The sequence below is a fragment of the Phyllostomus hastatus genome, unplaced genomic scaffold (genome assembly GCF_019186645.2).
Source record: "Phyllostomus hastatus isolate PE091 unplaced genomic scaffold, TTU_PhHast_1.1 phas_contig_34, whole genome shotgun sequence".
Taxonomy (NCBI): domain Eukaryota; kingdom Metazoa; phylum Chordata; class Mammalia; order Chiroptera; family Phyllostomidae; genus Phyllostomus; species Phyllostomus hastatus.
Window position 1 is genome coordinate 42340294 of NW_025333857.1, and position 12901 is coordinate 42353194.

The 12901-nt window shown below is 38.7% G+C and overlaps 1 protein-coding gene across 6 annotated transcripts in view; it reads left to right on the forward strand.

Moving 5' to 3' along the window:
- The window catches only part of NTRK2 (neurotrophic receptor tyrosine kinase 2), a 327977-nt gene that overhangs the window by 34885 nt on the left and 280191 nt on the right, over nt 1-12901 (forward strand). For all 6 annotated transcript variants that reach the window (XM_045841007.1, XM_045841008.1, XM_045841009.1 and 3 more), the window contains exons 6-7: nt 2733-2801; nt 5601-5755. In XM_045841007.1, the coding sequence (XP_045696963.1) occupies nt 2733-2801; nt 5601-5755 (224 nt within the window). The remainder of the gene's footprint in view (nt 1-2732; nt 2802-5600; nt 5756-12901) is intronic.

Genomic DNA, 12901 nt, shown 5'->3' on the forward strand with positions numbered 1-12901 from the left:
AGGGCACATGCCTGGGTTGCAGGCCAGGTCCCCAGTAGGGGACACAGAAGAGACAACCACACATTGTTATTTCTCTCCTTCTTTTTCTCTCTCCCTTCCCCAATCTCTAAAAATAAATAAATAACTAAATAAATAGATAGATAGATAAATAAATAAAATCTTTGTTTTAAAAAGAGATGGACATATCCCATATAATTTCTTTAAAAGTCAATTGTCTGGAAGCCTAATCATTGGGCAAACAGCAAAAATGCCATTGATATTTGTAGGCATGGTTACATGGTAAGGCAGAATGAAGTCAGGCAAGTATTCAGACAGTTATGAAGAAGTCATGAAATTTCATTAAGGCTCACACATTTATGTGACAAAAGAGGCTCCTAACCAAAATAAGGAATTAAATTAAGTAGTTGGCTTTTGAGAATGGCAGGGAGGGAGGAGGGGCTCAAGGCCAGTGCTTGTCTTTCCAGACCTTAGTCCCAACCTTTGCTAAAGAGCAAGGACTTGGGGCAATTGGCTGCCTCTCCCTCGGTTTCCCACAAGTGAATTGCACCTTTAACTTGAATATCAGCATGACGGGTGACAGTGAGCTGAGAAAGAACTGTGTACCAGAAGCTGTTTCTCAGTGTCCCTGGAATATGCTGATCATCCCTGTTAGCTTCTCGGAGGTGAACAAATGTGCACCAGAGCATCTCATTTTGAGTTTTAAGGAAATTCAAATTGGTTCCTTCGCCACTCCCCGCTCCACCCTGGCATGGGGATTTTCCAGAGCCCCTGTGACTGGTCACTGAGTTTATTGCTTGGTGCCTTAATTCCGGCCCCCCCTAGAGCCCAGAGACTGTGAGAAAAGCCAGCATTTGTATTTTCCAGAAGCTTTACAGAGGTGCTAATTAGCTCCTTTTCAAAGTCTTATAATCAGACAGTAAGAGTATTGTTGATTTATTTTTCATCCCCTCCTCCTTCTCCTTTTTTTTTTTTTTTGGCTTTTGGCCCCAATAATAAGTATGGTTCATAAAACTCATCTTGTTCTTTGGCACGTAACCCGGCTCCGGGCTGTGCTGCTGGCACCCAGATAGGGGCAGCTGCTCCTGGTGCCGGCTCGCTGGCTGACCCAAGAGCCTTGACAATGAGTGTCCTTTTCTTTGCTCTTCTCTCCTGTTCTCCTTGGGAGGAAGAGCAGGTTCCCGTTCCTCCTCCTCCCTCCCCACATACCTCCCACAGAAGGTTGGGGGATTCTGAAGAACATGAAAATATTTGTGTCTCCAAGACTGTGGGGAGGACAGGCAGGTTGACTCGTCAATGTATTATACTCCAGTGAAAGCTATTCTTAATTCACAGTCCGAAAGAAAAGATTTTCTGTGGCCACATTTTTAAACTTCCATGTAGAGTACCTTTTCTTTGTGGGTGAGCACTCCGACACTCAGAGTGAAAAGAGAAGACGCATGCACAGAAGGCAGAGGGCACCCTGGTGTAGGTCAGAGTTTGGGTGAGTGGAAATGTCAGCGTAGAACAAACTGAGGAGTGGGCACGCATCCTTAACTTATGAGGCACAAAGGGAGCATTTTCTTTATTCATGGATGAGCTCCTGGGCTGAACCCCTTCTGAAGGTTGGACACACCAAGATACTATTAATGGATGACTTTGTTAGGCTGACACAAAGACTAGCTCACATAAGGGTCCAGGATTACTGTCACCCTCGGGTCTCCCATCCTCATCTGACTCTCAGCCCATCACTTACTTCAGGAAACACACCGAAAGGCTCACAGCAATTCTTTGAGGTCTTGGCTGTTTTTGTGAAAGTTGATGTTTGTTTTATATTCATGTTACTTACTAAACACATGTCTAGGGGCCTGATCACTGGACACTTTTAAAATAAATTCAACTAGTAAACAGATTCACAGATTCAGCTGCCAGGATTATGGCTCAGAATTCCCCTGATCAGGGTCTCATGGCATTGATCAGTGGAAACTACAACTCCTGTACACTGAAAAAAAACTACATGTTTAGAACATGTCAGTAAATTCAGCATTATTTTTTCAATCACAAATATGCCACCTTCTCAATGATTGGTCCAAATGTTAAAATGACATGTAGCTAGAGTAGTTCAAGAGAATATCTGACATATTTCTCAGGATCTGATTTTTTGTTGTTCTCATTGTGGTATCAGCTGGTTATTTAGAAGTCATAAATAAACAATCTCAGCAGAGTTTATCAGCCAGTAGGTGTGTTCTTTCCTATAAGGATGTATTAAGTCCAGTTCATATTCAGAGTTATGTATGTGAACATGACTTCATTTGAACATGACTTTATCTGTCATTGAACATGACTTCAAAATATTCATGATGCTTTTTAGTTTTAAAGCATCTTTTCTCCCTGGTGAGTTTGTGGTTTTAAATGAAATTAAATTGAATGTTTCTATTAATTGTTTAAAAGGTCAGAAATCTCCAGGAGGTATATAACTTGGCTCTGAATCGGCATAAGAAAAATAAGCCTTTGGGTTAAAAAAGAGATTTAAAATAAACAATATGAAAATTTTATGCTTCTTCCTCCATTGGCAAAAATTATAGCAGAGGCAGGAAAACGAAGCTGTTACTTCAACTGGGAGAGATGACTGGGTCTAAGTAAGGCCTGAGCCAGGATCAAATAAATTTATATTGTGAAAAAAGTCTCTATTTGAATACTTTATTTCTGAAATGTATCATTTTAGAGTCACATTTCATGTTTTTGATTCCTTCCAGCAATTTTACCCGAAATAAACTGACGAGTTTGTCTAGGAAACATTTCCGTCACCTTGACTTGTCTGAGCTGTAAGTAATGATTTTGTGTTTGGGAAAACAGTTTTGCAAGAAGGGCAACTAAGTATTTTCTTTAATGAGTGATGCTGCAGATCTATTTTTATGCCAAAATTTTGAAAAAAGATTTCTCAAGTTTTGGTTACTTATTTTTTTTCCCTCATGAAGACATGATTCAGCAATAAAAGTAGAAACCTCAGTAATAGATCATTTTTAATGAATTTAAATATTATTTTTACATAAATGAATTATTTTCTAATGAAGGGAAAAGGGAAAAAGATGGAGGCTTTCTGTGGAAATGATTGCGTATCTCCTGGCATCTGTTTGGTCTCTATGATGTCCAGACCCTAGCGCAAGGGTGTCAACTCCTTAATAGTTAAGGAGTGGTTACATTTATCCAGTCCTAAAATTGCATTCGGCCCTTTGAAGGCAACTGCAAGGCTGATGTGCCACTGGGCGAAAATGAGTTTGACACCCCTGCCCTAGGGGAGCAAAAACCCATTTAACGAGAAGGCCACTGTGGGCAAATGTGCCAGCTTTTACCCACTGACCACTGCCTGCTGGTGCTTCGTGAACACTGGAGGACGGGTAGACCTTCTCCCTACTTACCCCTTCTTGTCTGATTTTCTTCTGGGTCTGCCACTGCATTCAGTACTTACCCTTATGCCCCAATTTCCTTGGCTATAAAGTGATAGGAAAAACATTGAAATGTATTGATAAATAATAGCCAGCATTTCCAAGTGTGTTTGACTTTTGTGTTATCATTATGGAGCTCGTGTAAATGGTTTACATTCCTACGGCTAAGGTGCCCAAAGAACCCTAAAGCAGAGGCTCTGGGCAGCAGTGGTGGGCCCAGGTGGACAAGACCTTCAAATACCAGGCAAAACTTTTGCCTACACTGTATGTTGCCTGAGTTGTAAGGTCCACCCAGTTGTAGGGTGCAGATCAGAAGATGTCACTAGTGGTGCAACAACAAGCTAATTGATAGTAATGGTGGTTACAAGGTAAAAGTCTTAGTGATGGGCAATTATTTGGAATAAAGTGAATTCCGGTAGCTGGAGTACTAGGTTTACCTGTAACCCAGAAATAGACATGAAAAACTTAAGGAAGATATATGAAATAGAGTAAGGAACTCTGTAAAAAAAATTTTAAGCATCACTGCAGGAAATACTCTTGGTGGGTTAAAAATTATAGTTCTGATTCCAAATTCATATGTTTCAATATTCTCCCTGCAACATATTTAATCAATTCATTCAACAAATGTTAATTGTGTCCTGTTACAAATCAAAGTACTGTGGCACTAGGCCATGGCAATATAAGAACTGTTTCTGTGTTCCAGGATTCTGCTCTCTGGAGGGAGAGGGAGAGGGAGAAGCCTAAACAAATAAGCATAATAGCAATCACTGCAAAAGGAGTTTGCACAGTGAGCTAGAGGGAGAAGCCAGTTGTCTGCCAGCATTTTGTGGTCATAGGAACACTGCTATACGTATAATTGAAGAACCCCTCACTTCTTTACCCCCTGTGTGGATTCAATCAGACTTTCTTTTCAGAAAGATTCTTCAGTGTTTTATGTACTCAGAATGCCAGGAAATAGCTTGGATTATGGGGGCTTGAACATTGTGGATCTCTTCTGAATTATATTCCATATCTGATAGCATCAAATCTTATTTTGGCTTTGGAGGGATACTTGGAGGCCATCAAGAAGACACAAATTAAATGAGTCTGCCATGACCACATTTCCCCCACAGAAACTCCTGTAAAAGACTCCAGGGATCCCTGAGATTCTTAGAACCCGACCAGAAAACCACAGGAGTAAATGATGTTGTGAAGCCCAGGTCCTGTCCTCATAGAAATCTTAAGTATTGTGGTTAATGCCAGGCAGAGCCTATGTAACGATTTTAAATGGCCTCATTTAAAGGCTCATTACCATAAATGGAATTCATCTTAAATGGACCACTGGGTATTATAAATAAGCATTTAAAGATTTTTTTCTTGTGGTTTTTATTTTCCTTTTTGACTACTTCCTCTCTCACCAGTCGCAGGCCACAGGAGTCCAGGCAGCATGGCTGAATGGTGGCTTTATCTCAGCAGACCCTCTCACAGTGGGCCAAGAGGCTCAATCTGGAGCTCAGTTGCACATGCTGTCTAAACTCCTGAGCACGTGTGCACATGCAGGCTGGAGGTCTAAGAGCTCCCTCCCAGATTCTCTCTCATGTTCACTCTGATTTTCTTGCATCAGTCATACTGACCTGTGGTTGCAGAAAGCTGTGAATGCCCCCTGATTAGCTCTCACACTTCAGTCTAGCATTGTATTTACAGTCTCATTTTAAATGAAAATGACATTGCTCTGCCCCCCACAAAGTCTGAGCTTATTAAATAACACTTCAGTCTCTAGCCTGACCGGAAATAAGGATGTTAGCATTCCTGAAAACTTCCTGTTGGCATCTTCACTTAAATCTTCTTAATAACTGTATAGTAACTGTGATAAATTTGTTATGGCACCTTATTTTCCCCATTTTATAAGACACCCTCTTCTATCCTACATTATAGCTATTTCTGTCCCTATCATTTTCCCCTGTTATTCTGAAAGGTCTTCATTTTGCATCATTTAGCTTTTACAGTGGTGCTTGCATGTAGCAGAAGGTCAGTAAGTATTAAATTAATGAATAAGTACCTTTATATTGTAAAGGTGGGTATGACTTTCAAAGATTGCTGGCTAGAAAAAATTTATAATTGTATAGTACTTCATGAACATGAATGTTGTTAAAATTAAAAGAGGGAAGCCTGACCAGGTTTTATTTTTGTTCCACGTAGGATCTTGGTGGGCAATCCATTTATGTGCTCCTGTGATATTATGTGGATCAAGACTTTTCAGGAGACTAAATCCAGTCCAGAAACTCAGGATCTGTACTGCCTAAATGAAAGCAGCAAGAATATCCCTCTGGCAAACCTGCAGATACCCAATTGTGGTAATTTACTTTTAAGTCAATGAGTTCTAGTTGCTATTAATTATTCTAATTGACATGGGGTGGTAGAGAGTCTGGGAAGATTACTACTACCCAGATTTTATACAGTATGCTGTTGATGTCTCCAGTGAGTTGAGCAACATTTGTGTACAGTGTGGAGAAATCAGCTGGGAGCAACTTTGCTGAACATTTTTTGCAAGTAAAATATTAATTTTGAATGTTGACTTTAAAGTGCACAGAGAAAAAAGTACACACTTTATTCCTTCATTTATTTGTCCATCCATGCATCCACACATCTCTTCATGTACCCATGTAACCATCCATGCATCCATCCATGCATCCATGTGTCCATCCATAGCTCCATCCATCCATTTATCCAACCACCCTCCCATCCATTTATCCATGCAAGCATCCATCCATCCATTCACCCACCCACCCATTTATCCATCCATCCTCCCATCCATTTATCCATGTAAGCATCCATCCATCCATCCATCCATCCTCCCATCCATTTATCCATGCAAGCATCTGTGTATCCATCCACCCACCCATCCATCCATCTATCCATCAATCCATCCACCCATTCATCACCCACCCATCCATTTATCCATCCATCCTCCCATCCATTTATCCATGCAAGCATCCATCCATCCATCCATCCATCCATCCATCCAAAAAGTATCTGCTAAGAGTGTGGTACTCCACTGGCCACAAATATACTTGGTTGGCACCCATGTCATGTAGAGGAAAGGATCTCAAGGTGATAAAGTGTCCTGGCAGCATGAGAAAATGTAGTTCAATCCAGCACATTCCCTTCAACTTGTCTTGCTGCCAGATGTCTGTGTCTTTTGATGGGACTCCACAGATTTGCCCTTATATGTACTTTCCCCCATGTCTGAGTTTTACAGTCTGTTCCTTTACTCTTGTCCACACTTCTCTCCTCAGCATTTACACCCCCAGAATTTAAAAGGGCACCATATGATAAAATCACAGCTTTCTGTAAGGGCTGGTGTGTTTATAGGGAAGGAGAATCTAAGAGCGCCTGTTAGGATCTTACCATTAAGGGCTTCTGTGACACACCTCTACAATACTCACATATTCGTATTATTCCTCTGTTAAAATTTTAATCAGTTAGTCAACCAGTTAATCAGTTCACAATAATATTTAATCTTCTGGTCTAGTGGCTGGTGACTTAGTACAAAGCCATGTAGCAGCTGGTTCTTGGCTGTGAGGAGTCTTCCTATTAAACCATAAACATCCGGTTCTTTGTTTTCAGAAGACCCTATTGTTGAGGGGCGATTTTCATTTAAGGAAAATACAGCTGCTGCTTATTTTTGATGAGAATGTAATAAAGAGAAAGATTAAGTGTTTGTTTCTTAACCTGTAGGGGCTTGGAAAATAGCAGTTACCCCCTTCCCACAGGTTTTTCTGTCATAACCAGAGATCTTTGTCTTCACAATGGAGGAATCGGGCTTTGTTCCCTTGCCAGCTTCCCTCAGCTTTCTTTGCTAGCCAACACTGAAAAAAAAAAACCCACTTTTAATATATGTCTTTTCCTGATTGATAAGAAGGTAACTGTTCTCTGTTCTGGTATAAATTTGCACCACTGAGAGAAATTGCCTAGAGGGACAAGAAATCCAATGTTGAGTCTCCTGCCCTCTTGGCCAGCTCCCAAATCCTCCCCATGGCTGTTGGGACCATGCTGGCTCAGCAACCACTGAGCACAAAACAGAGAAAGTTCTGACTCCTGCTCTGATTGTACAAACTGCCTCCTGATAGTGGTCTGTGTTGCCCTCACCTGAAACCACTTCTACTGGTTTTTATTTTAATTTTCAGTCAGGCTGTCTTGGGGCATTCTTGCAACGCACTTCACGCTGCATGTCGATGATAGACCATTGTGACTGAGGCAGGGGACCAGTGACAGTGGCCTGGTCCTGATTTTCCCTCAATTTGTCAATTTTCAATAATTTTTTATTTGATTTCTACAAATTAGTCAATGCATTGTGTGCATGAGCGTGAGATGTTGAAGGCAGCATCAGAGGGCATGGGCTTGATGGATCGATTAGGGTTTGTAACGTTCACAATTGATTTCAATGTCAACAATGCTTTTCAAAAAGCAACATTATAAAAGGAGAATTGATAGACTCCTTTTTCTACTGCTTTCATATTCTTACTGTTTTATTTTTCTGTTTATTTTTATTTTCTTTCTGTTTGTTTATTTATAATTGTACAACACATATTGGTACATTTTGTTATAAAAATACCCTCCCATATTACACATGAAGCTTGTCCTGTATTTGTTTGTGACCGTTGCAGGTCAGTAGCCACAGATCTATCATATTCTTTTTGATCATCGCATGGTATTCATCGCAGAATATGTCTTAATTACATTACATTTTCCATATTGATGGACATTTAGCTTATTTCCCATTTTTCCTTGCTATAAAAATGTTTCAATAAACATATGTACAGATGCAAAGACTTTTCTAGAGAACATAGTAGGAAGCACATTTTTTGGTTTTTATAGTTTGCACTTTAAAAAGTGGTCGTACCAATTTATAGCCACCCCAGAAAAGTGTATCTTGATATTAACAAATGTATTTTTGTCTAAGAAATAGTATACTATTGCTTTTTAGTCTGCCTTTTACTGTTTACTACTGAATATGTTCCGTGTTTATTGGACATTGTGTTTATTCTTCAGTGAATTGCCCATTTATAGCCTTTCTGTAGTTGCCTTTTCTTGCTTTTTCTTCCGTTGATAGTATTCTTTGTTTTATTTTTTCTTAATTCTTTGAAAGTTATAAATTATGTTTGTTTCTGTAACTGTATAATGACAAAACACCACACATATTGAAACATATTTTCTGTATGTATCTAGAGCTAACCCTTCACACGATATTTTACTTCTCTTTGCTTCCTCCTCCCAGCTCTCACATTGTTCTCATCTGGGATTTTGTTTTTAGATTGTTACTTGATTTTTGGGAAGATTTACTATTTTTTTGTCTGTATCACTGACTTTTACTTGTATTTTACCACTTCATCTTTGAGTGTTTTTTTTTTTGGAGTGTATTCTCTAGTACTTTTTTCAGGGAAATTAAAAAAATAAAATTGTCATGTTCTTGCCTGCAATCAGCCTGTATTTTTTCTTCTTAGTGGTATTGGCTGAGTGTAAAATTCTAGACTCAGAAAAACACTAGAATTTTGCAGTTATTGTGCCATATTTCCCTGTATTTCAGTGTTGCTGATGAGAAGCTTGAGGCCAATCTGCGGCTTATTTCTTGATAGGTAACCTCTGCTTTTCCTTTTCCTCTTGAAGCTTTAAAAAGTTTCTTCTAATTCATGTTATTCTTAAATTTTACCACAGTGTAACTAAAGGGGTGTGTGTGTGTGCGTGTGTGTGTGTGTGTGTGTGCTTAAAAATTATTCTGGTTGATATCCAGCATACTATTTCAGTATGAGTGTTCATGTCTTTAGTTCTGAAAGAATTTTCTAATTTATTTAGATGACTATTCACACTTCCGGCCCCTCCCTTCATACCTCTCATCCTTTCTGTAATACTTTCTGTAATACTTTCCATCTGCTCGTTCTTTTGTGCTGCATTATGGGAGAATTGGCTTCCTCACTACTTTGCCCTTCAGCTATTTTTGCAGCTACTGAAATTTTTTCTTTCAACAATCAATGTTTAATTTCTACGATCTCCAGTGATAGGTGGTTGTGATTGAAATGCCTTTTCCACCTTGGGGCTCACTACATCTCTAGCTTGTTACAGCACCTGGCATGACTGATTTCTTCCTGTCAAGTTCTTGCCCTCATTGCTTCTAGTTGGGGTGGCGGGGGGCCGTGCTCCAGCTGTTGTTGGGTCTGTGCCCACGATGGGAAGGTAGGTAGGGGTGGGATGCGGACAGTTTATTCCTCCTGTTGTTAACCAATGCCCCTGTGGCTTGGCCTAGGTGGGTCTCTACTCTGCCTTGCAGTTCACCCCTTCAGTCTTGGGTGGGCTTACCGCCTCCCTGTTTTGTCTCATACATGCCATGTATTCATTTGGAGCTGGGCTGTTTTTCTTTAATCCTATTTTCCTGCTTTCTCTTGTTCAGAGGCTCCTCAGTTTCTCATCCCTCAGCAGTATGCTTTCTTGTTTTTCAACATGGTTCTGCATTTTAAACAGTTTTGCATCATTTTTAGAGATTTGAGATTCAAGGGGGAAACTTCAATATAGGGCTTAGTCATGCATTAATTTTCTTCATGATAGTTTCCCTTCTTTAAAGAGAAGTAAGATAGAAAGTAAATTACACTAGATTTTTGGTGTTTCAATTCTGTCTCTGAAACTCCATGTTGAAGAAAACAGATAATGTGCTCACATCTTCAAGGTAGACCTTGTTGAAAACATAGATTCATGCTCAGTGGCTTTTCCATTGGATCTCACCCATTGCAAACTTTTAAACATATCTGTTGTGTTTAATTAAGTCACAGTATGTTGAATTCATGTTAGTTCCATTTTTTTTTGTGATAAAACTTTTTAGCTTACTCTAAGAGTGACTCAGAAGAATGTGGCCTTGTGTGTTTAATCATTGTAAACCAATTTGCCAATAACTATGGCCATTGCATATAGTTTGCAACTAGTGATATTTTAATTTCAGTAAAAAGAGCTATTGGGATTTAATTTTTTACAAGGTGGGTTTTCTTTAAAAATGTCTCCTTTATTAAAGAGTACACATTGCCAATTATAAAAATAGTCACTGGATATAAAATGTACAGCACAGGGAACAGAGTCAATAATACTCTAATAACTATGTATGGTGTCAGATGGATACTAAACTTATCAAGGTAATTGCTTCATAATGTATCAAGGTAATTGCTTCATAATGTATATATAAAAGTCTAATCATCATGTTGTGCACCTGAAACTAATATAACACTGAATGCCAACTGTGATTAAAAACAAATACAAAAATACTTCCCATTTTTTATATTTTTTGTAGGATTATATGGTTGACAAATTGTCTACATTTTACATAAAAACATGAATCCTCCAGACTCCCTGAACATAATAGGGATTGGATTAATGTTTGCTGAATTGATTAATTGATAAATGCATGACCATATTATATTAATGATCAGGTTGGACCGAATTTTTAATATAATGGTGTGGATATTTCAGTTTAGTAAAGAGAACTTAAACACATGTTATTCTAGCTAAATTAGACCATATTTTGTAGTTCTTTTTGAAATTGTTGTCATCATTGTGTTTTTTTTAAGATTTTATTTATTTATTTTTAGAGAGGGGAAAGGAGGGAGAAAAAGAGAGAGAGAAACATCAATGTGTGGTTGCCTCTCATGTGGCCCCCACTGGGGACGTGGCCTGCAACCCAGGCATGTGCCCTGACTGGGAATCGAACCTGTGATGCTTTGGTTCACAGCCCACGCTCAATCCACTGAGCTACACTAGCCAAGGATCATTGTGTTTTTTAAACTTCTGAAATTGTGTGTATTTTTTTAATTTTATTTTTTGTTTACAGGATACACTCAACACTTTTTTTTTTGTATTAGTTTCAGGTGTACAGCACAGCAGATAGACATTCATCTAGATGACCAATTATCATTGCATGTTGAAGGGTCTTATTTCTTTTTTTTTCCTTTTGCCCTTAGTGATTAAGTGAGCGTGGCAGGTGGGGCGGGCACTTTAACTGCACCATTCCCATGTTCCCATTAGCAGCATGGTCAAAACGCCTCACGGTATTTCTCTAACATTCCTCTCCTGCTGTGAATTATGGTAAAGTTATTCACGCTGTGGAACATGCTACGGTCTGTTTCTCCACAAAGTCCTTTTTCACCTTAGAAAAACTTTATTAACTGCATGGCAACACAGTATGTTCATATAAAATTTCCACATTAATCAGAAAAGAAAGCATGCTAGGAGCATTGGTTCTAAAGGCAAAAACGGAGCCATACAAGTGGTAACGAAGGAAAGTTATTTATCACTCCACATAAAAAATCCCCTGCTACTTCTTAATGATGAAATTCCTTATCACACAGCATATTCTAAATTTTTGTACTCAATTCCTATACACTGGTTGATCATCAGTGGTTGGTCTGCGAAAGACTTTTCACTTTAATATTTTTATACTGTAATTATGATTCAAACCTCTGGAAGAGAGTTTCTTCAGGAAGTGTTAGTAGTGGATAGAATGCTCTGTTTTAACCAGATGGCGAATATATTTAAAAAAGGCAAAATTCCTCTGGGTCAGGTCAAAACCATTCCTCAATGCATTTTACTAGTAACTGGTTAGCATGGCCAACAGGGGACATAAGGTGTTAATTCAGTTGATGGTTGAAGGACTGTGCAGTTACTATATAAAATACCCTTAATGGTCTCATGGATTGAAATCAGTCCTGCCTCTGGCTCCCTTGTTATTTATACCAACAATATCAGTTTTCCACATTTCCAACCTTCAAACTTTTAATGTGGAGACTCCTTAAGACATCAACAAAATACTGTTTATGATGGGAAAGGTCAGTCCACGGGGGCTTGGAAGGAGAGGCCTGATTCCTTTAGGTAAATCGATTTTAATGATTTATTTTTAAGAATTACTTTGGTTTCCACCATAATTGGTAGTACACATGTGTTTAGCATATTTCTACATACTTTTTTCTTGTTTGTTTTGAACTAGGAAAACAGATTGATAGTACCTCTTTGTTTTATAGAAGATTAAAAGGAAATGCTGTATTAATATTCTACGTGAAAGTTAGATTGGTATAAAACATGTTCCTAGCCTTGTAGCTGGATTTTCTTTTGAAAAACATGTACAAAATCTAGTTTACTGCTTTGCTTACTTTAATTAGAGATTAGGTTTTATTTGCTAAAATAAGGCAAGCCACACAATGGATTCTTCCTTTCTTTCTACCTTTTTAGAATGGCAAATGAAGCTGTTTTTTTCTAACCTGTCAGCCACTGTTGACATTTTTGTGTTTAGAAGTCTTATAGTTGCTGTCACTGTCATAACACAGCTCACACAAGCAGAGAGGCACAGTTCCTATTTGAGCTTGGGCAGTCTCTTGGCTAATTTTGTCATTTTTGTAACCAGGTGTAAAGCAGCCTCTTCAGAATAGGTCAGGCTCATTCTGGCTTCGTTACTGATAGTGAAATACATA